The sequence below is a fragment of the Schistocerca cancellata genome, chromosome 7 (genome assembly GCF_023864275.1).
Source record: "Schistocerca cancellata isolate TAMUIC-IGC-003103 chromosome 7, iqSchCanc2.1, whole genome shotgun sequence".
Classification (NCBI taxonomy): Eukaryota; Metazoa; Arthropoda; class Insecta; order Orthoptera; family Acrididae; genus Schistocerca; species Schistocerca cancellata.
The window spans coordinates 443,757,913-443,784,946 of NC_064632.1; the positions used below are offsets into that span (position 1 = coordinate 443,757,913).

General features: G+C 37.1%; 1 protein-coding gene across 3 annotated transcripts in view; it reads right to left on the minus strand.

Annotated features, from left to right (window-relative positions):
• Positions 1–27,034, minus strand: part of LOC126092311 (ankyrin repeat and IBR domain-containing protein 1-like) — a 564,318-nt gene that overhangs the window by 44,151 nt on the left and 493,133 nt on the right. For all 3 annotated transcript variants that reach the window (XM_049907838.1, XM_049907837.1, XM_049907836.1), the window contains one exon: positions 17,457–17,636. In XM_049907838.1, coding sequence (XP_049763795.1) covers positions 17,457–17,636 — 180 coding nt within the window. The remainder of the gene's footprint in view (positions 1–17,456; positions 17,637–27,034) is intronic.

Below are 27,034 nucleotides of genomic sequence, written 5' to 3' on the forward strand. Positions count from 1 at the left end.
ACAGTGTTGCCTTGAATGTAGATGAAAAAGTTGAGGAGATAACAGACTCAAAAGTGCCAGACTTACATAGTGATGTCACTATTACCAAAAAACAAGTACAACAGTTACAATATGGGGCTTATCTAAAAACATTCAGAAATGTACGACACCCAAACTATCCTACTATGCCACTAAAGTGTTTCCCTGGTGACAAACATTTTCATCCAGTTGATATTATACAAAATTGATGTGATAGTTTTCTCCTTGGTATGAGGGATGAACTAAAAATTAAATTCATTAAAAGATCATTGGAAGGAGAAGCCTTGTCATGGGCCAACCAACTTGGCTGTAACAATTTATCCATAGACGAATTTGAAATGTGTTTCTTCAAAAAGTTTTGGTTTGACACCAAACATGCAAGGATAAAGAGTGAGTTTTTAAATGGTCCAATGTTTGGGGAGTAGAGAGGGGGTATGAAAGAGTTTTGCAAAGACTAGACCATGAAACTTGTACACTTAGACCAACCTTTTGATGAATTAACTCAAATAGGCTACCAGAAAGAATTCAAATTGGGTTAGATTATGGGCCTAATGATTCCTTAGACCAGTTCCTGAAATATGTAGAAAAGTTGTACAGAGTGTATGACAGGTTTGGCCAACATAGTACTGATTTCAGGAGGCCAAACTAGAGTAATCTCAATCATAATAGAAATACATATAATAATGACAATTTTAACTAAGGACATAAAACAACACTCTGGGGAGGAATGACAGGAATCCAAATAATTTTAGAAATTATCATGATGTAGGACCAAACCATGGGGACCAACAGTTTTATGAGAACAAAAATTCTGGGAACAGAAATGGTGATAGGAAATTTGAAAATAGAGGTGGACAGTGGACAAACAATAACCATCCCCCCCCCCCCCCCCCCCCCCCGCACATGTGAGATTTAATGATAGTAGGGGTGATAGGTTAAACTGAAATCCTCTCAGTTGGCGGTCCACAATACGAGAGATACCCAATATCACAAGGTATGGATCACATATAACCAATGTGAAAATAGACAAAAAATAAGGCAAGTTCAGAATAGGAATACTTTTCAGGTAAATATAGTATTAGTAGATGAGAGGTATTGGTATGAGTTTTGGCAATGGCATATAATGAGTCAGAGTAATTCAAAGAAGGTAAATGTTGAGTTCTGTTTGGAGAGTGAGGATTTAGAAAATCTTTTTAATGAGGTGCCTGTGAATGAGCATACTAGCTGTAGCAAAAGTAATATTCTTGAAAATCTATTTAAGCTGAAAGAGAATAATAATACCAAGGGTAATAGTGTAACTTATAGTACTGTAAATGATGGTTTTATTGATAATGATGTTGTGAATTATGCAGATGTTGATGATGCTGATTGTACTATTAGTGATTATAATGAGATAGAAGCTAATGATGATAGTGCTAAAGATGTGAAATACAAAGGAAGAAGTGGAGATGGGTTGTGATGATAATGACGGAGATTTTTCAGAATTAATTGAACTTAATGGTAGAAAGGGGATTTTTGTAGAACATTTAAGTTATCTAAAAACTAAAGTATTATAATTGCTCAGCTATGCTCAAGGCTTACATGATGTTGAGGGAAAATGTAACAGAAGTACAGAAAAAAACTCACACCATTATGATAAGGAAGCTAGAGAGGGGATCCTATATTTACGTGAAGTAGATAGTAACAGTAAAGAAGTACATAAACTTACCAATCAGACAGCTACACAGTTAATAAATAAGGAGGTTGACCTGAATAACTTTGATGAAAAAGAACAAGACTTATTTACTGAACCTGTTGAACATAATTTGATCAGATCAAAATTCCTTACATTAATCTAATTTGGAACTGAGAAGGGAGGTGCCTTTTGGATAGTGGTAGTCAGATCTCAGGTATTTCAGAAACTTTGAGTAAAGAACTCAGACAAAATCCTAGCTATTTGGAAGCGCCTGTTGTGGGAGTTAAGGTTAGAGGAGCAACTGGCAGATACAGGAAGCAAATTAAAGTCCAGGCTTTCATATCTTTCCAACTTAGCAATGCTACATTTACCCATGGGTTTCTTGTCATACAGGATTTGGATGACCACATAATTTTAAGGGTTGATTGGCTACATAAAACAAATGCAGTAATTAACTAGAAAGAGAAATCTCTGTTTATTTTAGGCCATAATGATAAAATTGTACAAGCATCATCCTTGCGGGATGGGGACACACCATTAAAAGTTGGCAAATAAATTAACTTTCATTGAACAGTGTGTGGAGGAGGGAGGTATATATGAACTGTTAATGAAAAAGTCATAAATGCAAACAATTTAGATGATGGACAGAAAAGTGAACTTAAATCCTTACTTCATGAGTATTATGGTGTTTTTAGTGATGTACCAGAAGTAGTTAAGACTTTTGATTGTGAACTTAGGATGACACCTCATATGCCACTTTTTCAAAAACCGTATGATGTTACAGTTTCTAAGAAAGAAGCATTAGAAAAAGAGTTACAAAAACTTGAAAGATTTGGGATTATAGAAAGGAGTAAAAATGAGTACAAAAACCCAATAGTCATTATTTCTAAATGATGTGGGGATGTTGGAATTGTTCTGGACTCTCGGCTGTTGAACAAGTACATACAAAGAGAAAATGACCACCCTGAAAACACGGATGAACTCTTATATAAATTCAAGAGTGCAATGCTAATGAGTACCCTAGATTTAAAATCAGGTTTTCATGAAATACCTCTGTCACCAGAATCTAGAAAATATAGTGCCTTCTTGTACAATGGTAAGTGTTATCAGTAAAAGTTTGTACCATTTGGTTTAACTGTCATTCGCTTAATTCATTATGGCACTAGACAGTGTATTGGATGAAGAATTCAGATATAAATTAGCTATCTATGTAGATGACATTTTGGTATGTAACTCAAAATGGGATGATCATTACTGGTTGTTGAAGGAAATATTTCCAAAATTATGGGAATGGGGTATAATTAAAAAAAATGTAATTTTGGAATGAAAGGAATAAAATTTATAGATCATTACATTTCTGAAGATGGTATTCTGCCTGATCCTGAAAAGCTAGAAGCCATGAAGCCATTGCTAAGTTACCAGCCCCAAGGAATAGGAAGCAGTTGAAATCATGTTTTGGTTTAGTAGCATTTTACCAAAAACTTTTAGATAACCAAGTATTAAACACACCCTGTCTCAGTAACCTACTTAAGAAAAATGCTATTTGTAAATGGGACCAAAATTGTCAGGAGGCTTTTGAAAAGATCAAACAAACCTTATGCAAGAATCCTATTTAGACCAGACTCTTCTCTACCATTTTGCTTATATTGCTTATATTGTGACTAAGGCTTAGGAACTCATTTATTTCAAATGCATGAAGAAAATGGAATAAGGAAATGTGCAATAGCATTTGAGTAGAATCCTATTAAAACATGAGTGTAAATACACAGTGACTGAAAAGGAATTTCTTCCCGTACATAGGGCTTTTACGAAATTTAAGACTTATCTTCTAGGCAACAAAGTAATAGTGTTTTCTGACCACTGCACTGCACTGAGTTACTTTAAAGAATGTAGGTTGTACCACATCTGGTTGACGAGATGGGCAATGTTTCTCCAACAATTTAATTATGAAATTAGGTACATCAAAGGTTCAGATAACAAAATTGCAGATGCATTATCTTGAGTATCTGTATGTAATGACCAAATAATTCATGACCAAATGGAACAGAGGGAGTTAACACTTACGTATATGAAAGGATTAAGGGTGGGTAAACTATTAAAGCAAATTGTGATGACATCAGAAGGAACCAAACTCGTGATAACGAATTGGAAACTTGTTAAGAACCTATTAGGAAAGCCAAGTGAAGATAAAGTAGCAAAATTTTACAAAGTACTCAAAGGTATACTGTTTCGTAGAACCCAGGATGACTCAGATGTTTGGAAATTATGCTGGCCAAAACAATTTATTGAAAAATTAGTTAGTTGTACTCATGAGAGCTAAGGACATTTTGGTGCACAAAAATGTTTACAAAAACTACAAGAAAACTTTTATTTTTATAGTATGTCAAAACATGTTAAGAAAATTATTGCTAGTAGTGATAATTGCCAAAGAGTAAAGGTGAGTTACCAAACTAGTCAAGGTTTGATGCACAATATTTAACCTGAAAAACCATTAAGTCTCGTGGCTGCCAATCTTTATGGACCCCTCTCCACATCAAAAGGCAGATATAATTATATTATAGTGATGGTAGACATTTTCTCAAAATTTATTATACTCTACCCTATTAGGAAAGCCACTAACCATGCAACTGCATTAATAGTTGAAAACAAATATATCCCTACAGTAGGTAAACATGAAGCCATCGTATCAGATAATGGGTCACAATTCATTGCAAATAATTGGAGATACATGATTCAAAGATCAAAAATTAAACACATTTTAATATCTGCCCATAATCCATCCAGTAACCCAGCAGAGAGAAGCATGCAAGAGACTGGGAGATTGTGTAGAACATACTGTAGCCATAAACATACATCCTGGATCGAACACACTGCAGATTTTTAAGACGTTATAGTTTACAACACTCAAGTACAGGTTTTTCCCCTTTCGAAGATATGTTTAATAGGAATCCAGCAAAGTTCATAAATGAATCCATAGATTTCCCAACTTGTACACCCGTTTCAGCCCAGGAAAGAGAAGAAATTGTTAGAAACATAATGAAGAAACATGGTGATGCTAGAAAAAAAGAGACATGAGAACAAAGTAAAAACCACTCAGATAAATCTTGGTGAATTGCTCCTTGTTAAGACTCACGATCAATTGAAATTACACACTTATGAAAAAAGAAATTCTTCCATATTTACATTGGACCCTTTGAAGTAGTTGAAATCCTCCACCTCAATGAAAACAGACTGGTGTACCCAAAGTCTAGAAAATTCCTAGGTTTGTGAAATATTGCCACCTTGAAATCTTACACCCAAAAAACTTAGTTTTCAAAATTTTCAGAAGATAAGTAGGGAATCCCAAGATCTGTCTGGGACTCTTCAGTGGCGATGTCACGTATTCTTCTTCCTATTCTGTCGCCATTAGTTTGTAGAAGTTAGGTAGTGGAGAAAAAAAAAGTTTTTTGAGTATACCAAACAGGTAAGGTAATGGAATTTTACAGTATGTACAAGTATATCAAATTATGTTCAACACCCTGAGTAACCAATAAACATGTAAGTTGTATTACTGCAGGAGTAAGGAGATTAGTACACAGTGTATACACAATTTTTGGTATATTTTGAGGAAGTATATGGGATATATATAGCTATAAGTAGAAAAGTACACCCGAGATATTTAGTGTAATGCACTAATTTTCAAAGTGTTTGTATAATGTAACAAGTGAAAGTACAGTTGCCTAGTGAAGTGTATTTGAAACTAATAAAGTGATTGTTGGGAGTGTTACCTTTCTGACCCTTATGTTGAAATAATGTGATTGTATATAGTAATTAGTTGTGCAAGCAATTTAATGATTACATACAGTAAAGTAATAAAACATGTAAATAGCTTAATGTCTTTTCTATTGTTGTAGAAGAAAAGCTATATCAGTTGTGAGGTCTGCTGCTATGTGATGTTATTTTGTGAGGCTGATCTATTGCCTAAGATGAAGCAGGTGACTTTTCTTAGGTGATTATTAAGATGATGATGATGATGATGATGATGATGTTTGGTTTGTTGGGCACTCAACTGCGGCGTCATCAGCACTGTAAAAAGTCCCAATTTTTACCCAGTCCAATTTTTCATGCAATCCAATCAAGCAACTGTCACAAATGATGATGATGATGATGATGATGATGATGATGATGAAATGTTGAGGACAACACAAACACACAGTCCTCCAGTTGAGAAAATCCCCAACCCAGCTGGGAATCGAACCTCGGACCCCATGATCTAAGATTATTATTATGGAGTATTTAGTGCAGTAGTGAAGTGATATGAGGATATGAGGTGGAGTTATTATGTTGATGCATTGAAGAGATATTTGATTAATTTAATGAACTATTGATGTATTACTGATTTAATGAGGAGAATGATGTTAGGTAAGGACTGGTCAGGGACCTGTTTTTTCTTACTGTGGAGAAAGTTTACGAAAGACACACATACCGTATTTACTCGAATCTAAGCCGCACTTTTTTTTCACTTTTTGTAATCCAAAAAACCGGCTGCGGCTTAGAATCGAGTGCAAAGCAAGCGGAGGTTCTGAAAAATGTTGGTAGGTGCCGCCATAACTAACTTCTGCCGTCGAATATATGTAGCGCTACATAGGCAAGCTTTGTAGGCACAAAGATAAATACTGGCGCCAAAACCTCTGAGCCAGTAAAAAAAAAGGAGGGTGCAAGACGAGCTTTTTTTCTCCGCCCCGAGTTTCGACCGCTGCATTTTCATACATTATCCAATGAAGTAAATACAAATTCCGTATTGTTCATCTTCGAATGTAGCAGAATTTCAATGTACTACGAAAATCCGACTGGCAAGACTGTTTGGGATATTTGTCAATATGGCCAACTCTACGTTCTCAATTTTTTTCCTACCTGTGAGAAGAGATGGTTCCTAATAGGAACCTGATGAAATGTAAATCACATGCAGTATTCTCTTCACCATAAGAATAATACGAATATAAACATTTTGCCACGTATTTTTCATGTTTGCTGCTATCTCATTTAAATCCTGTCTGCCTAATAAATACGAAACTAGAGTGAGACAACAGCAAACGCGGAAGATATACGTATCGTGCCATCTTTATATTCGTATTATTCTTATGCCTAATAGTGATGCAGTCAGAAATGAAGCACGGCAACTGACTAGATTTTTAAACCTAAGATGACTAATTTCTGTGCAGAATTTGATGTACTAAAGAAGCGGCCGCAAAGATTTTCAAACGGAGAAAAATTTTCACCTAACTCTCATTCAGAACATGTTCTGTCATACGCAGTCTATTATTTGGTTCTTGTTGATCATTATCAAAGAAAGCAGCAGTGTAAGTAACAACAAATATCAGTCTCTTGCCATTGTTTCGCTAATGTGATGATTCCTCTCTCTCTCCTTTTTTTTGTAAGCGGCGGTAGCACGCACAAAAGCAAGCCATGCCGCGAGCCGCGACAGGTCGTAAACACGCACTATCAGAATACGACAAACAATGCATGACACAGTACAGTAATGCATATTCAGCTTAAGAGTGACGTAAACACCTATAACAAAGAAAACGGCAATTATCAGATCGAAGCAAACTAAACAATCGATTCAAACCAGACGAAGCACGTGAAAAAGGAAGGGTACCCGAATAAATACGGACGGAGCGCCTGACGCATAGCAATGGCTACCTGGTAAAGCTTAACTGCTATGCTTACGACTCGAACCAAACTACTGTAGCTGTATCGTCATTCATTCGACCTAAATTGTGTCTCATATTACAATGGACCAACTTTGTTTCAATTTGGAGGTGCAGCCTAAAACTTTTCTCTCCCCTTGAATTTCGAGTCAAATTACAGGTGCGGCTTAGATTCGGGAAATTTTTTTTCCTTTATTTCGAGTCTCATTTTTCACGTGCGGCTTAGATTTGAATGCGGCTTAGATTCGAGTAAATACGGTAGTCAGTGGGGTTTGTAATGTAGGTTGTTTTTTATTTGAAGTGACAGATTCAAGTAAATACTAAGTTATATTTATGCAGAAATGTTGATTCTAGGTGAAGTGTGACATCTTTTGTAATTAAGCAACATGTCAGTAAGCTGTACATTGAAAACTGATTAAGCATCTAGTTGGTAATTAATGTGAAGAACATGACACTTGAAAGTAGGAAGTAAACTGAAGAATGTTTTAATGAATTAACAACTATACGTATACACCACTACATACTTGTACACTGTTGAAAGGTAATGAGAAATGAAAACTGTTTATTTATGAACTTACAAAATTTTTTATACTTACATTGAATCATATAAGGTAAGTCTGGAAGACACATCTGACCACTTGATGGTTGACATATTCAGTACTCAAAGGTTTATAAATTGAACTACTTATTGTATCAGACTACATACTTGAGATATATGGTATAACTGTTTCATTACTGTTTCTGAGAAACTAATGAGAGGTGGGAATTATTTCATTACTTTTCTGAAAACATGATGAGGTATATACTAAGTTTTGAAATATTTTACCCCAGATGGGAGACTTTATACTGAATTTACCTTGTGCTTTATGTGCACCAAGTGTTACAACCAGACAGTGACTTATTGAAACATGTAATGATCAACATTTATCTGTACAGAAATTCTAGTTTTTTCAGTGTTCAACACAACCATGTCCCACACAATGACTTGTAAATATGTTAGTGCTATTACACATTTTCTTTGATGTTTTGCTATTTATGTAACCAACTATGAGTATGGGGGTGTTTCTTGAAAGATACTAACTGGTACAAAGACTACTTTGATATTGAATACTATACCCATACCCCATAAAAAACTGCATAATATTTTAACATTTCTGTAAATATCTTGAAGATACCGTCTGATAACTAGTAATATATGTATGCTATTCTTTGTCCTTGAACTACCTGTAAACAGTGCAGAAGGCACCATGCAATTTTACATAGATGTCTATGTCACAGAACTCTGAAACAAACAAATCCTATCTTCACTGAAGAGTGTAAAAGATATGAAGAGAGTATTGAAATCTGTAGGCACTTGTTTCCCAAAATTAGACTCATAGTATCATGTGTGTGCAGTATATAATTTTGTGTATTACCTAAGTAGACATTTTCCAGTTCTGTCTAGCTTTAAGTAAATTTTCAACCAGAAATGATATGTAAATTTCAGACAACCCCATGATCTGGAAAGAACATTTTCATTTTTGTGATTTAATTGTTAGTTACATGACATGTTCTATGGATACTCACCATAGTGCTTATAAATATAAGTTATTTCATTGATGTTGTATAGTATTCTAAACCATGAGTGGAATCAAACTGATAGTGAACTTGGTTGTCTGTTTGTTTAAACACACTACATGGTATTCCCAATAACACTTGTGCCATGTTAGCACACAGGACTTATATTTGAACTACTATACATATAATATAGTATCCTGGAATTGAGTAATGCTTATGTAGCACACAGAACTTTATCATATGATTTGACATTTTAGTAATGTCTATGCTGCACACAGTATTTCATGAACTATTGACAATGTAAAATGGTGTTGTAAGCCATGGTAGTGCCAAAAAAGGCACAGAGGACTTGCTTCTGTGATATGATATCGCATTTTTCAGTAGTGATACTGGCATCGTAATTTACAATATTGCAATCTTGCAGTTATGATGAAAGTAACAGAAAAGATGGTTTTCAAAATAATATTAATTATTCAAAAATTGAGTAACTTTAGAAAGTCAAGTGTATAAGAGAACAAATCATTTATCATATTATCTTCTGCATCCAAGTTAAAATTTACTGACTGCTGAGTGTTAGTTTTAGTTTTGTTACATCTAATGCATTAATATTTGCTTTACAATTTTGTCTTAGTATAAGTATTTTTTCTTTAATATTTATAAATAGTATTTGTACAAAATCCAACAGCATAATTACATCTGACAAAGTATAAAATATTATTCTTCCCTCCCCCCCTCCCCCTCCCCTTCTGAGAAGTGACCTTCTTCAAACTTTTTTTCCCAGATGAGTTAGTATTTGCTTTCGCCTAAGAGAATGCCAAGTATTCTTCTCACTTAACTTCACTTTTAATTCAGATTCTGAGAGCATTGTTTATCTTGCAATTTTCACAGGAAATATTTCATATGTGTGATTAGGGAACATTGTATCCTGAAGCTGATACACTGTGAAATGTTGTAAGAAATACCCTGGGAGATGTGTCTACTCCTACAAAATAATCAAGACCATCAATCATCAGTATGAAGAACCATCGGACACCACCCTCCAATTCAGCGCAGACCAGATGCCTCTTTTTACCAGCCTTCAACTACTCAGACCACAGAAACTTATGACAATATTTTTAAAACACCTGTTTTACTGCAGGTTCTACTTTTCAAATTTGTAAACATCATGCACACCTGCGAGACTTTCCGTTGCAGAGGAATGTGAGCGAAACTCTCAGAGGATGTGTAATGTGCAATAAGTCGTTTGGACCATGTATATTCTCAGATTTAAGATCTTATCCTCTTTTAAATCTTATTTGAAAAGTTTTAAACTCTGTCTGTATAATACATCATACTAACACAATTAACATCTGTGATTTTAAAAAAAAATTACTTTACTGGAAAAAGATATATTTTTATGTGATATATATTATCATAATTGTTTCATTGTAAATTATTTTTGATTTAATGTTCTATGTTTCGATCTTAGTGTGGCTATATCTTAACTGAAGTACTTTGGAACGATGTTAACTGGGTGCAGTTGGCTTGCTTGTGTGTATGGCGGGAAGGAAGGAAGGAGAAATGAGAAGTTTTCTGGAGGTGTGTACAAATGGAATGTATTTCACTGAGTGAACATAGTAAATGATGGCAGCAAGGCATCTAGAACTATTAAATATGAAAATTACGTACGAATCAGTTTTGTCGCCTACATTATTCTACAAACACGTCAACCTATAGGGCTTCTAGACCTGCAAGAGAACCTGGCTTCCAAATAGAAGAAATTCAAGCAATGGATTTAAGATCCTCAAGAAACAAGATGAGCATCTTATATTTAAAATGACCACTATGCCCGGCCAACAATATTTTTACTCCATGAACATTTATTACAATTAATGGTCACCCAATGTGCAAAACAAAGACAGTCATTAAATAGGCCAGGGGCACACTACACATAGGATGCAGATACTCAGGCAGCAGAGAACATGTGGAGTGCACATGAGGGTTCTTTAGGCTAGGCGGCAGTTTGAGGTACTCTGATGAACACTGGCAACAAGGAAGTTAGACTGCATTCAGAGTAAAGACACTTTGACTGCAAACTGTTGAAATATTCGTTACAAAGTTCCCAAATTTACTGCCCTCCAGCAAAGTTCTCCCACTCAGATTATTCTCAGGATGGAGAGCTGGCTGAAACCCAAAGTGGAATCTTCTGAGATATTTAGCGAGTCATGGAACGTATAACGGAAAAGACAGATTAGAGGTCAGAGGAGGGGGTGTGTTCATTGCTGTTGACAAAAATATTGTCTCCCTTGAGGCCAAAGTGTGACAGTGAAGTTGTCTGGTCACATATAACAGGTCTATGAGAAACCAAGCTAATTGTAGGATGTTTTACTGGCCACCAGTTTCTGCTGTGACAGTTCTAGAGTCATTTTAAGGATGTCCACAGTCAGCAGTGCATAAATACACACATCATGCCTTACTAGTTGGAGGTGACTTTAACCTACAGAGTATAAACTGGGGCGTCTATGGGTATAATGAAGGGCTTACAGACAGCAGGGGGTATAGACAGACACCCATGTTGAGTACTTTTAAACACATTTTCTGAAAACTGTTTTGAGCAGCTAGTCTGGCAGCCCACACACAATGAAAATAACTTAGACCACGTAGCTACTAATAGGCTGGATCTTATTGACAACTTCAGTACAGAAACAAGGATTAGTGATCATGCTGTCATTATAGCAACTATCGTTATGAAAGTTAATAAATCTGTTAAGAAGGCTAGGAGAGTGTTTCTGCTAGAAGAAGCAGATAAGCAGTTGTTAGCATCTCACTTATACAGTGAACTGACGTCACTTACTTCCAGTAAGGTGGACATAGAGAAATTACAGGTAAAATTTAAGCAGATTGTAAATCATGGTCCAGAGAATTATGTGCCTAGTAAGTAGATTAAGGATGGAAAAGACCTTCTATGTATGAAGTGTACATTTACTACCATTATCATACCTTAGCAAAAGATCTGACAGAGAATTCAAGAAAATTCTGGTCCTTTGTAAACTCACTAAGTGAGTCTAAGGCTTCCATCCAGTCACCTGCTGACCAGTCTGGTGTGTCAGCTGAAGACAGCAGAACAAAAGCTGAAGTTTTAAATATCATTTTCAAGAAATTGTTCATGCAAGAAATCATACAAACATACCATCATTAAAAAGACTGCTGTATGGAGAATGAAATCTGTGGTGTAAAGAAACAATAAGAGAAGTTGAAAACAGATGAGTCATCAGGTCTGGATGGAATACCAACTCGATTTTTCAATTAGTACTCTGCAGCACTGGCCTCTTACTTAGCTTGCATTTATTGTTAATCACTAGCTCAGTGCAAAGTCTCAAGAGATTGAAAAAAAGTTCAGATGACTCCCATGTATAAGAAAATTTTCTTCAGACTGAGAAACTTATGAGCAGGAATCAGCAAGATTTCAGAAATCATCACTTACGTGAAACTCAACTTCCCTTTTCTCACATGATATTCCATGAACTATAGATGAAGGGCAAAAGACAGATTCCATATTTCTATATTTCCGGAAAGCATTTGACATAGTGCTCCATTGCAGGCTGTTAAAGAAGGTAAGAATATATGGAATATGTTCACAGATATGTTAGTGGCTTGAAGACTTCTTAAGTTATAGAACACAGTATGTTCTCCTCAATGGCTATCATTCATCAGAGACAAGGAAATTGCGAGGAGTGCCCCACAGAAGTACGATAGGACTGCTATTATTCTCTATAAACATAAATGATTTGGCAGATAGCTGGCCAGTAATCTGTGGTTGTCTGCTGATGATGTTGTTGTAAATGGTAAGGTGCTGAAGTTGAGTGACGGTAGGCAGGAGGATACAAATGACTTAAACCAAATTTCTAGTTAGCGTCATGAACGGTGGATAGCTCTCAATGTAGAGAAAGTTAATACAGATGAGTAGGAAAAACAAACCTGTAATGTTCAGATACAGCTTTAGGTATGTCCTGCTTGACACAGTCATGGCGTTTAAATTTCTGGGCCTAACATTGCAAAGCAATATGAAATGGAGCAACCATGTGAGGATTGTGGTAGGAAAGGCAAATTATTGACTTCAGTTTATTGGGAGAAATCTAGGAAAGTGTGGTTCATCAGTAAAGGACACTAGTGAAACCTATTCTTGAGTATTGCTTGAGTGTTTGGAATCTATACCACGTCAGATTGAAGGAAGGCATTGAAGCAATTCAGGGGGGAGCTGCTAGGTTTGTTACTGACAGGTTTGAACAAAACACAAGTGTTATGGAGATGCTTCAGGAACTTAAATGGGAATCCTTGGAGGGAAGGCAACATTCTTTTCAAGGGACACTATGAAGAAAATTTAGAGAACCATGATTTGAAGCTGACTGCGAGACAATTCTGCTGCTTCAAACATAGATTGCACACAAGAACCAAGAAGATTAGATACCTCAAAATCAAGTCTCATACAGAGGCATATAGAAAGTCATTTTCCCCTCATTCTATGTGTGAGTGAAACAGGAAAGAAAATCACTAATCGACTAATAGTGCTATGTGGTACCCTCCACTATGCACTGTAAGGTGGATTGTGGAGTATCAATGTAGATGTAGGTATATATTATGAGTTATGAAGATATTCAGAAAGTCACTGCATGAAAAATAATATATTTATCATGAAAAAGCTTGTTTTAATTAAATGCATATCAGACATGTGAAAATATGCCAAATAGACAACATTGGATTTTTAAGGTAACAGTTAATTTCCATAAATGTTTTCATGTGAAATTGGACAAAAATGCACTATTTAGTTGCTGTGCAGTTACAACATATGTTGTAAATTATATCCATTGGCATATATACAAGACAGAAGATGCTTAATTTTACTGGAAAACATTTTCTGCAGATATGATTGTGATACACTTCTCACATATGCTGTTATTTGAGTTTTTATATCACAAAGTGTGTATGAGAAAGTGTGTTACTCTACAGGTATTAGCCGGCCGAAGTGGCCATGCGGTTAAAGGCGCTGCAGTCTGGAACCGCAAGACCGCTACGGTCGCAGGTTCGAATCCTGCCTCGGGCATGGATGTTTGTGATGTCCTTAGGTTAGTTAGGTTTAACTAGTTCTAAGTTCTAGGGGACTAATGACCTCAGAAGTTGAGTCCCACAGTGCTCAGAACCATTTGAACCTCCCTCTACAGGTTTTGCAGCTTTCCAAGGAAAATCAACTGGTGGAGTAAGGCCAATGAAAACATGGATAATTAAACAATAATGTTCACAGTTTACAGTTCCTTAAAAAAATAAAGGTCCAATGATGCACCGCATACATATTGCTACCCACACTCAAATTTCCTGATCATGAAATGGTGGTTCAAGCACAGTACAAGGATTTTGACTACAAGTGTGTGTTTTGTGTTTTAATATGAGCAGAAAATTGGCACAGGCTCATCTGTATAGACAATGACAGCAAGAATATCAGTGGTTTTCCTCTTAATAAAAGATGTCACTCATTTTCTGTAATAGTTTCACTTTTCATGATCTGCATCTTTCAATTCATATACTGCTATCACTCATAAGGAACAATTTTAGTATTTGCGTAACCATTTTCTACACAGTTGCAAGTGCAATATGTTTTCCTTTCTCTAACTAGTGTAATGATTTTGCTGGGCTCTGCTGCATAGGGTTAGAAATATCCAAAAACTTCTGTTCACTTAGTTTAAGTGGTCTTTCATGTCATATGGCATCTAACACTGAACCTGTTTCTCAAAATTTCTCAGTAAGTTGATGAACCACATTATGATGAAAGACAGCTGTTTAAGGATATTTTGTGGCAAATGCAACCTCAACTAAATCTATGTGTTTATCACCTTGTCAGAACATGTGTTCAACAGGAAAAATACATTCCTCAGTTGAAAGCAGCATAATTGAAAAAAAAAATGAACATCTAACACTATAAATCACATTCAATAGCTTTCAACAACTGAACCAAACAGTCAAATGTTACATAACAGTAGGACAAATTAAAACACAATCACGAATCTATGAATAAACAGTTCTGTCAACTTAGAACTGGCAACATAATCTACATCTGTAGTTCAGTGCCCAGTGAGTTTCCAAACACACTGTAAAACAGAGCTTCAAATGACATGACTACCAATAAGTGGTGATATGCTTTTTTGACTATAATGAAGATTGGTGGTCACTCCTACTGCTGCAGAAACAGTGGTGTGTGTGTGTGTGTGTGTGTGTGTGTGTGTGTGTGTGTGTTCAGAAGAAGGAGAAGAAGATGAAGAAGAAGGCTTTTTGGCTGAAAGCTAAAATGTATAGCAGTCTTTCTGTTGTGTGTGTTTGCCCTTCAACATCTCCTCTGTATGGTGAGTAGCAATCTATCCTTTTCATAATATTGCTGTCATTCAGTATATTTGCTCCTGGACTTTCCAACGTTTGACTTTGCCTGGATGCATAATTTTGTTATTCAGTGGTGTGTTACTGTACTGTGGCATGGGCATTTCAATGTGTATCAGGACTGCAGACATCTACCTGCAAATAAACAAAAATTAAGTACATGATACATAAATTTTTTATGACTACGCCTGTATAGAAAACAGCAACTGGAAATTTTGACTACAGGTGGCTACATGCTCTGACCACTCACTACATATTTCCAAAAGCATGATCTACAGACAAAGCATTTTAGCATTGTGATCCTGCAGGCTTTCATGGCAGATATGTTCACTACATGGCTCTCAAGTCATTATAGCATTAATTATTTACTCATCCATGACTCATAAAAAATGCGTAAGAAATTTTCTTTATCAGTCTGATGGTACATTTACATTGATGATTTTCTGTATATGTTGACTGCCACATCATACATAATTAATATTCTTTTTCACTGTTCTTGGAGTCCTTTGTGGCAGTATGTCTGAATGAAATCTTCTCAGCTTCCAGCCATGTTAATTTAAATAAAATTATCAAACTTTCAATGGCTAACTCCACCACCATTATCAGCAATAAAAACCACTGACTTCCAGGACTGGCATGGTTTCCCACTTATACAGGTGCAATTTCAGCTTTGGGCACCAATCAGAGGGAGGGCTTAAAAGACACATGCACAGACGGTGAGTGGGGCAGCTCACAGAAGCTCTAGCCCACTGCAGGACTGAGTAGTGTAAGGTGGCACGAGGGGGCTGTTCCATGTTTGAAACTGCTGTTCCCATCTCTCTAAAAGCATCAAACACTTGCCTGTGCTTCCTTTTGATAGCTAAAGCCTGCCCCCATGCTCTTATAAGTGTGCACCCTTAGCCTCTGTTAAAATTTTCTCTGTTAAATTTTTACTGCTTATTCTGATCACAGCCACCTCCTTTATAATGGATCCCAATATGATGACACTTGTGCTTTCAAACTGTATTTTGTGTCATTTTCCAGGCAATGTTCAGCTATGGCTGACTTGTCAAGTTTCCTTTGTTTAATACATCATTTTTGCTTGGTACAGCACTCTACAGCTGACCTATATAGCTGCTGTCACATTTGCAAAGGACACCATGCACACTAGGCACATGAAGAGCTATGTCATCTTTAACAGGGCACAGCATATCTCATATCTTAGATGAGTCTATACCTCTGCAGAATATGTCCTAACTTGCTGCTTGTTCCTGCAGTCTGGTAGCAATGCAGCTGGCTTGGCCCCTACTGCTGATTCAAAATGCAATCTTCTTCAGTGACACCTGAATGCATTTCCAGTGTCTCTCTTGCTATAACCATTCTCTCTGAACATGTGTCTCAAGTACTGCAGCTCAGACTGTGGGTGGTATTATTAGAAATAAATTTTGCTCTGTGTATTAAAATGGTCAGGGATGCTTTCTTGTGTCCAGAGTGCCATCATTCTCCATCTCAATAGTAAATTTAATGTTTAGATGAACACGGCTCATGTGGCACAAAAAACAGTTTGAAAACACAAGAATCTTGGCTCATGCATCATCATATTTAACAGAGACCAGGGGCGCACACTTAGTAGGGCATGAGTGCAGGCTTTGATATCAAAAGGAAACAAAAATGGATTCTTGATGCTTGTAGGGAGGTAGGAGCAGCAGCTTCAAATGTGGTGCTGGGCTCTTGTGCTATCTGATATCACTACGTCCTACAGTGTGCCAGAGCTGTTATGAACTGCTCCACACACCTTCCAGGCATGTATCATTTTGGCCCTCTCTGATTGTTGCAAGGCTACAATTGTGCCTATATAAGCAGAAAACCATGCCAGTCCTGGGAATCAGTGGTTTTTATTCCTGACGATGATGGCAGAGATAACCATCGAAAGCTTGAGAATTATATTCCAGTTGATGCACCTTTGAAACCCAGAAGATTTTATTCATTCTTTTTCATTATGGTGTATCTATTCTTCCTTGGGAAAGGGAGAAAGCTGTTAGTAAGAAATGGCAGCATGAAATAGTGCAAAGAAGAACATTATGCATGTTGATTTGCAACTGCATAAAGATTACAGGACAAGAAATGGCAGGCACCTTGTGCTGGGCCCTGCAGCCTCAGGGTCAGGGTCTGGTTCCTCCTCAGTGGCAGTGCTCGTGCTGGTGCCCAGAATCCCACACACCTCCAAGTCAGCATTGAGGGAGTCTGATGCAGTTGTGGTCGTTGTTGTGTCTTCCATGGAAGACTGACCACCAGGGCCTCCCGCATGCTCTACCCTATAAACATTGTAAGAGGATCAGTAAGCTGCACAGTCAAATTGGTACAAGGGTTAGTATTCTCTCATACAGATTGATACTACCATAAGATGAACATGAAGATTGTTTCTTGCTAAAATACAGTATGACTGGATGTGATTCTATTGCTCTTCTCCTACAAGAGATAAACTTGCAAAATTTAGCTCTGGACAAGGGCATGTGAAACAACTATGGCTCAAGTTTGAAAGGTTAGTTGGTAATCCACTCAATAGATATGACATCTGTTCAAAAAATTTCATAACATTAGTAATTTTGTGCCAATGGTGTGCTGGAGTCAAATGCGGTTGGCGTCTCTGCACGTGCCTGAGTTTAATGTGTAACGGCCAGAAGTTTCATTGTTGTATGTCTGTTAGTTATTGTTCAGTGCTGTATTGAGTAGCACGTTGTGTCGCACAGTTTGTGTAATTCAAAATGGCAGAGTCAGAGGAGCAATGCATGTCCCTTAAATTTTATGCAAAACTCAAGAAAACCTTTACAAAGACACACCAAATGATGCAAGTAGCCTACGATGACAAGTGCTTAAGCTGTACTCGATGTTATGAATGATTCACATGGTTTAAAAATAGCTGGATAGAAGTTAAAGATGACCTTTGTTTAGGACGCTATTTGACATCTACCGACAATGCTCATGTCAGAAACATCAATGAAAATGTGCATGCCAATTGAAGACTGACTGTCCTAGTGATTGCAGAAAAATGTAACATTTCATTTGGTTCATGTCATTTAAAATCCTGAAACAACATCTTGGACTGCATCATGTTGCTGCCAAGTTTGTCCCACAGCTCATGAGTCAAGACCAGAAAAACCTTTGCCCCGCAATCTGCAAAGAGCTTTCAGGTTGTGAAAATGAGAATGAGATGTTCCTTAAGAGAATCATGACTGATGATGAGACGTGGGTCAACAGTTATGATGTTGAGACCAAAGTTCAATCTTCACAATGGGTTGGGAAAGGCTCCCCAAGACCAGAAAAAGCTTCTCAGGTCAGGTCAAATGCCAAAGCCATGCTGTTAGTTTTCTTTGGCTTTAAGAACATAGACATTCATAAATTTTGCCTAGAACAGCATATGGAAGCATGTGCAACAGAATTAGATTTTCACAAAAAATCTTTCATAATATTAAGTGTATATCGAGCACCTGCAGGTAACTTTAATCTGTTTGTAAACCACCTTGAAGCTGTACTGGCCCATTTAACAACCAAAAACAAAGAAATAGTGGTTGCTGGTGATTTCAATGTAGATTTCCTTAAAGACTCTCCCAATAAGAACTTATTTGAGTTAGTAACACTATCATTCAACTTAATTCCCACAGTAAAGTTCCCCACTAGGATAGCCACTTGCTCACAAACAGCCATTGACAATATCTTTATAGAAAAGTCCAATGAACAAAATTATATTACAAAACCAATAGTCAATGGCCTCTCAGACCATGACATGCAGTTCCTTCTGTTAAATGTTAATACTGAACAGGATATAAAATCTGTTAAATCTGAGCTCAAGAGGGTAATCAGTAAGCCAAAAATTGATTATTTTAGGACACTCCTCAGAGACATTCACTGGACTGATGTTTACAATGCTCATGGCATGAATGAAAAATATAACATTTTTGCTAATAAAGTGCTTACCTTACTTGAACACTGCTTTCCCCCAAAACTTACCAAGGTTAGAGCAAAGTCTACAAAGAAGCCATGGATTACTCGAGGAATAGGGGTATCATGTAAAACAAAAAGAAAACTGTATCTGTCAATCCGAAACATTTCCCATGTTGATGCTATAGCACATTATAAGAAATACTGCAAAATATTAAAGACTGTAATACGGATGTCAAAGCAAATATATTACAAGGAAAAGATAGTCATATCAGATAACAAAATAAAGACAATATGGGATATAGTGAAGGAGGAGACCGGTAGAACCAGACATGAAGAGGAACAAATAGCATTAAGAGTAAATGATACATTGGTGACAGATGTGTATAGTGTTGCAGAACTGTTTAACAAACATTTTATAACTGTTACTGAAAAGATGGGGTTGTCAGGTTCGGTAGATGCTGCTATGGATTACCTTAGACCAGACATTTCAAGTAACTTCCATAATATGAATTTGACCCTCACTACCCCAACAGAAATAGTGTCCATCATAAAATCTTTAAAATCAAAAACATCTAGTGGGTATGATGAAATATCAACAAAGTTAATTAAAGAATGTGATTCTGAGCTAAGTAACATATTAAGCTATCTGTGTAACCAGTCGTTTATCAGTGGAATATTTCCTGAATGGCTGAAATATGCTGAAGTTAAGCCACTGTTTAAGAAGGGAGATAAAGAAATAGCATCAAATTTTGGTCCAATTTCACTGTTGCCAGCATTCTCAAAAATTTTCGAAAAAGTAATGTTCAGTCGTCTTTATAACCATCTTATCTCAAATAACATACTGTCAAAGTCACAGTTTGGATTTCTAAAAGGTTCTGATATTGAGAAGGCTATCTTCACTTACAGTGAAAATGTGCTTAATTCATTAGACAAAAAATTGCAGGCAACTGGTATATTTTGTGATCTGTCAAAGGCATTTGACTGTGTAAATCACAATATCCTTTTAAGTAAACTAGAATATTATAGTGTAACAGGAAATGCTGCAAAATGGTTCAAATCTTATATCTCTGGCAGGAAACAAAGGGTGTTATTAGGAAAGAGACATGTATCAAGCTATCAGGCATCATCCAACTGGGAACTAATTACATGTGGGGTCCCACAAGGTTCCATTTTGGGGCCCTTACTTTTCCTTGTGTATATCAATGACCTTTCATCAGTAACATTACCAGATGCCAAGTTTGTTTTGTTTGCCGATGATACAAACATTGCAATAAATAGCAAATCAAGTGTAGTCTTAGAAAGATCAGCCAATAAAATATTTGTGGACATTAATCACTGGTTCCTAGCCAATTCTTTGTCACTAAACTTTGAAAAAACACACTACATGCAGTTCAGAACTTGTAAGGGGTGTCCCAAGAGTATATGTCTAACATATGATGACAAGAAGATAGAAGAAGTGGACAGTGTTAAATTCTTGGGATTACAGCTTGATAATAAGTTCAACTGGGAGGAGCACACCACAGAACTGCTGAAGCGTCTTAACAAATCTCTGTTTGCAATGCGAATTTTGTCAGACATAGGGGATATAAAAATGAAAAAGCTGGCATACTATGCTTACTTTCATTCCATAATGTCATATGGGATTATTTTTTGGGGTAATTCATCAAGCCAAGCTAAAGTTTTCCGGGCACAAAAACGTGCAGTAAGAATTATATGTGGTGTGAACTCAAGAACATCCTGCAGAAGCCTGTTTAGGGAACTAGGGATACTAACTACAGCTTCCCAATATATTTATTCCTTAATGAAATTTGTCATTAAAAATATATCACTTTTTCAAACCAACAGCTCAATTCATGGAATCAATACTAGAAATAAGAATAATCTTCACAAGGATTTAAAGTCACTTAGGCTTGTACAAAAAGGTGTGCATTATTCGGGAACACACATTTTCAATAACTTGCCAGCAGTCATAAAAAGCTTAACAACCAATGAAATTCAGTTTAAGAGAAGCCTAAAGGATTTATTGGTGGCAAACTCCTTCTACTCCATTGATGAATTTCTTAGTAAAACCAACTGATTTGTTGGTACAACATAACTTCTGCACAATTTCAGTGCAGTAATGTGTTCACTGAAAATTTGTGTGTCTGTGTGTGTGTGTGTGTGTGTGTGTGTGTGTGTGTGTGTGTGTGTAACTATAATCTAACTTCTGCACCATTTCAGTGCAGTAATGTGTTCATTGTAAATAAGTATTACAGTAGTTGTATTACATGTTTATTACCTTATAAATAAATAAAAAACTTTTTTATTTTAAATTCAGTGCATTAGTATTTGTAAAATGACTCTTAGTGTTCATTAAAAAATGACGATCATTCCACTTGGGACCTGTGGAATGGTACATTATCTTATTTGTTTTAGTTGTAAATATTTGTCATGTATTGTTGTTTTTCTGACATGTTCCACATCCTGGAGGACCTCCTCACTACGGATCAATTGGAATGAAAGTAAATCTAATCTAATCTAAAAGGATTAGTTCATTACGAATTCGTGCAACAGGGACAACCTGATGATCAATGGTACCATTAGGATGCATTGCAATGCCTGCAAGAAAATATAAGACGGAAATGGCCTGAAATGTGGAGAGACAGTTCATGGCTCTTGCATCACGATAATGGACCCACACATCCCATCCATGTTTGAGCATGACTAGTGCACAAAAAACAAAATTGTTGTGCTGCTTCATCGTCTGTACTCTCCTGGCCTGGCCCCTGCAGACTTTTTTTATTTCCAAAACAGAAAACCCTCTTGAAAGGACAAAGATTTGCAATGATAGATGAGATAAAAGAAAATTCGCAGACAGCACATTACACAAACCAGCAAAGGCTTACCAAGACTGCTTCCAGAAGTGGAAATGATGTTGGGAGCAGTTGATCAATTGTCAGAGAATTTTGAATGGGACTACGCATGATACGTAAAAGGTAAGCATATAAAAATTTTGTGGACAAAGTTGAGGAAATTTTTGAACACACCTTGTATGTACTTAGTAGAACACTTCATGATGGGAGGAATCCTTCATGGAATACAGTCACTGTAAAGAAACTTGTAAGGAACCAGAGACTACCACAAATAGGTGAAAAATGAACAAAAGAGCTATAGATGAGAGATTCAGAATGAAACGCATTTAGCTGTCAACAGGGCAATGTGTGATGCCTTCAATAACTATTGTACCAAAATATTATCAAAAGATCTCCACAAAGGCCAAATAAATTCAGATCACATGTAAAGACTGTTGGCGGTACAAAAACATTTTGTCCAGACACTCATGGATGAGTCAGAAACTAAATGAACCCTATTTTCAATTAATCCTTTACAAAGGAAAATCCAGGATATTGTCCCAACTTAATTCTATAAGTACCACTGCAAAAATGACTGGAACAGATATTAGTGTCATTGGTGTTGAGAAACAACTGAAATTGTTAAAACTGTACAATGTCTCAGTGTCCATGGAACTCCTATCAGATTCCATACTGAACTTGCAAAGATAATAGACACAGGGATTTAAATACACATTCTTTCTGTACTCCATACACAGTTCAAATACGAATGAACCCCAACATTTGGTAAGTTGTTAAGTATCCTCTGCCATGCACATCACAATGGTTTGCTGTGTATGTATGTAAATTCAGAATATTTACCTCATTCAACCTCTGTTTCACTGCTGTCCAACTGCATATTCTAATACAGCTTAAAAATGCTTGAAATTTGGTAGTTGTCAAATCTTTCCATGCAAGACAGACACTGTCTGTTCTGGCAGCATTGGCATTTGTGGAAAGGTATTTGTGTGGATGTTGATACACTACACGAAAACACTACCAATAATACCCCACCCATCATACACGCCTCATTTGTATTTCTATTGGTTTGTGTTTTTCCCTCGTCTTTCACTTATCAGTATATCTCTCTAACACTTCTTTCAGGTTTGCAGATCTCTTTTGTTGCTAACCTTTTCCTCATGCCCTGCACCATTATATTTCCTTTGGCACAAGATCCTGAGGTATCTTCCAACCTTTCAGTCTCTTTTCACAGATGAAGCTACCTCTCATTCCATGCATTAAGCATTGGTGACTTATTTATTTTCTGTTTATTTATTTGCTCCAAGAAATCATGTTTAGTACACTGATTGTTCATATGATACAGGAAAAGAGTAAACACAATTAATTTACAATTACGGTACACATTGTAACTACATGGTCAACACAACCAAAGTAGGCACATTTAATAATATAAACTGACAAACTACATTGTTTCTGTGATTCTTGAGTTTCTCCCGGCGTATCTGATAGTCAAAATATCCAAGGGTGTACTGCCAGTCTACAGTGTCCAACGGGCACAATATTTCGGCGATCATACACGTCGCCATCATCAGGTGAACTGACGGACTGAGCTCCTGTGAACATGCCGGCACGGAGATCCGTACGCTATGGCTACTCAGAGGGAACTGGGTTTGGTCACGGCGGCGTCCGGTTTAAATACCCTCCGCCCACGGCGCGCTCCCTCCGCTGTCCGCACCCTGTGCCACGGTCGCGCGGTGAAATGGATTGCGACGCCATCTGAGATGACGTCGTAGTGATGACTCTGTCCACCGTGGTCGTCACAACTATATGTTTGCTCGGGGAAAATCGCCCGCATTTTGAAGATACACCGGGTCGGAACTGTGTTTTGTCCTCCGAATAAAAGTCGTGCACTGATGGGGAGCGCCAAAGATGACCTCAGTTTGAGGAAGGCCAGCGTGTACCAGATTCCATGTCAATGTGGCAAGTCGTATATTGGTCAGACGATGTGTACCATCGAGGATCGATGCCATGAACACCAGAGGCACACTCAACTGATGTATCCGAGCAAGTCGGCGGTCGCTGAACATTGTTTGTCGGAAAATCACGCTATGGAGTATGAATGCACGAGGATTCTGGTACAGACGTCGAGATACTGGGACAGCGTTGTTAGAGAGGCCATTGAAATTCGCACCAATGACGACCTCATAAACCATGACTGTGGCTATAATCTTAGCAAGGCTTGGGAACCAGCGATTGGGTTACTCAAGAGTAAATCGAGCAAACATATAGTTGTGACGACCACAGCGGACAGAGCCATCACTCCGACATCATCTCAGATGGCGTCGCAATCTGTTCCACCGTGCGACCGTGGCGCAGGGCGCGGACAGCGGAGAGAGCGCGCTGCAGGCGGAGGGTATTTAAATCGGGTGCCGCCGCGAACGAACCCAGTTCCCTCTGAGTAGCCATAGTGTACGGTTCTCCGTGCCGGCACATTCACAGGAGCTCAGTCCATCAGTTCACCTGATGATGGTGACATGTATGATCGCCGAAATATTGTGCCTGTTGGACACTGTAGACCGGCAGTACACTCGTGGATATTTTGATTACATTGTTTCTGCTTATGATAGCAGCAGTTATTAAGGATACAGGGTACTTTTCCAGCTCAATATTATGTAAAAATTAACACTATTTCTTTCAGGCACTGTTTATAATGTATATGTTTTACAGATCTTTTGCTGATATCAGCCAATGCAGCACATTTTCTAAACAAATTAGAAGTGTTTTGAATATTTTTGAACCTGCTAGGGTTATTAAAAAAATTACAAAAAAATTCTTGCAATTTATTTTTCCAAAATGCTACCTCAAATTGAGGTACCATTTAATTCAATGTTATACAATTGAAGGAGACCAAATTTTTACCAGATATACATGACATGATGGCTGAGGTACCAGACCTGTTTAATTCCACCTATTATGTATATTACAAGGATAAAAAATACCACATCTTACATTTTAATTTTTATAATTTTTTTCCTAATAAAAGGTTATTTTTTCTATAATTTAGTTGATTCTGCAATAAAGCTTAGGTCTACTCCATAAGTATGGACTATTGCAAGTTACAGAAAAAAATTGGAGCAATGCTTTATTAACTTTAGGAAATATTTGTACCTGAATTCTGAAAAATACAATTTGCGGGAAATTGCGAATGAAGATACGAGTCCAATTAAACTGTGCCTCAGAACATTCCTCAAACACAGTCTTCATCCTGCAGCATTTCTTCCTCTTCAAGATTCCGCTTGGGATTCCTTTTAGCACTTCTTGCTTCTTTGGTAACTTGAAGAGCGAATCTTGCAGCTTCATGCACCCGTTGTCTGTCACACGCAAGCAATTTATCTTCCATATTAGAGCCACATTTTATGCCTAAATTTCTTAGGACTTCCAACCTTTCTATCACTATGTCACTGAAACATATCACTGCATCTAGTACACAAACTTGTAATGTATTTAGTCCTACAAAAGCATTCTTGGGTAATCTTTTCCATATGCAATGGTTGAAACTTTCATTTGTATGCTGAGTACCCCCATGAAGACATTTACTAAGAAAACAGGGCCACTCAGGTCTCCAAAAATTGGTTTTATTTCATTCATAACAGGCTCAGGAAGAGAATGCTTATAATTGTATATTTGACCACTTTCTTTTGCTTTTTGGTAACCACACCAAGAACCTGCTCCTTTAGGGTAAAGTCCGTGAACAGGGTAGTCATCTGCGGACAACATATGAAATTAGGTGGCCCATACAGCTTTTCTCATTGCTGTAACATCATTCAGAGATGCAGTTCATCTAATGGTCAGTCCATAATAACTCTGAAGAAAGTCTATTTCAGTTTCTGTCAATCTGCCTTGGCCATACATAGATCTTTCATCAGATAGCAACTTTCCTTTCATTTCTCTTCATAGCTTCCTCAATATAGCAACCTTCCTCTTTTGTACATGTCCACAACACTCCAGTTTTGTATATCTAATGTTATAAATGGGCACTGACCTCTGAAATATTTTTAGAGTTCCATCACACTCCATGCCTTCACTCTAATAATCATAATTTGTAGAACACTGATGTTCAATATATCTTTCATTGTTACCATGGCACGTGTGGCAGTACTTAGATAAGCACTCAACATCACCAACTTTTCCATTCTCCAGAGAAGTAGCATTTACAACACCATTCAATGAATGATGTCCTTGATGTTGACATGTCCCATCAAGTGCAACGGGAATGTCCCTGGTTTCACTAACATTTGTGTTTCTTCTACTGCACGTTTCATAGATGCTTTAGACACAACTGTCAAGGCACCTAAAAGTATTTTTATGTACTTTCTGAACCTACTGGGAGGAGGAGGAAGGTCCATCAAACCACAAAACGTTTGAGCAGGCTTTTTTCCTTTTCCTATTGCACATACTGCATACAATAACTTCAAATTCACATCATATGAATTATGCACAATTTTCAAAGTAATTTTTGAGGTAGATTTATTGCAGGATCTACACAGAACAACTAATTTTGATCAACTTGATGGTTGTAGTGCTGACACATTATATGCGTATCCAGTAATGCTGGCAACTGATGGGTTATGCATGGGGATCGTATCAACCTGTAACGCATCAAAACAGCGTAAAGATGACACAATGAACTGTTGAAACTGGTAGCGAGAAAATAAAATAAAATCGTAAGGACAGCTGTAGGTGTTTTTATTTTTTGTCAAGACAGCTTGTTGGTTGTCACGTGCATGTAGAATGCAGCACAGTGGTAGCCACTTAGCTCAGAGATCTCATAGATGGTTTCACAGTGATCTTCAAGCTAAGCTGCAACCACCGTGTTGCATTCTATGTGGGTATGACAACCAGTAAGATGTCTATCCACACAAATGGCCACCGACAAACTG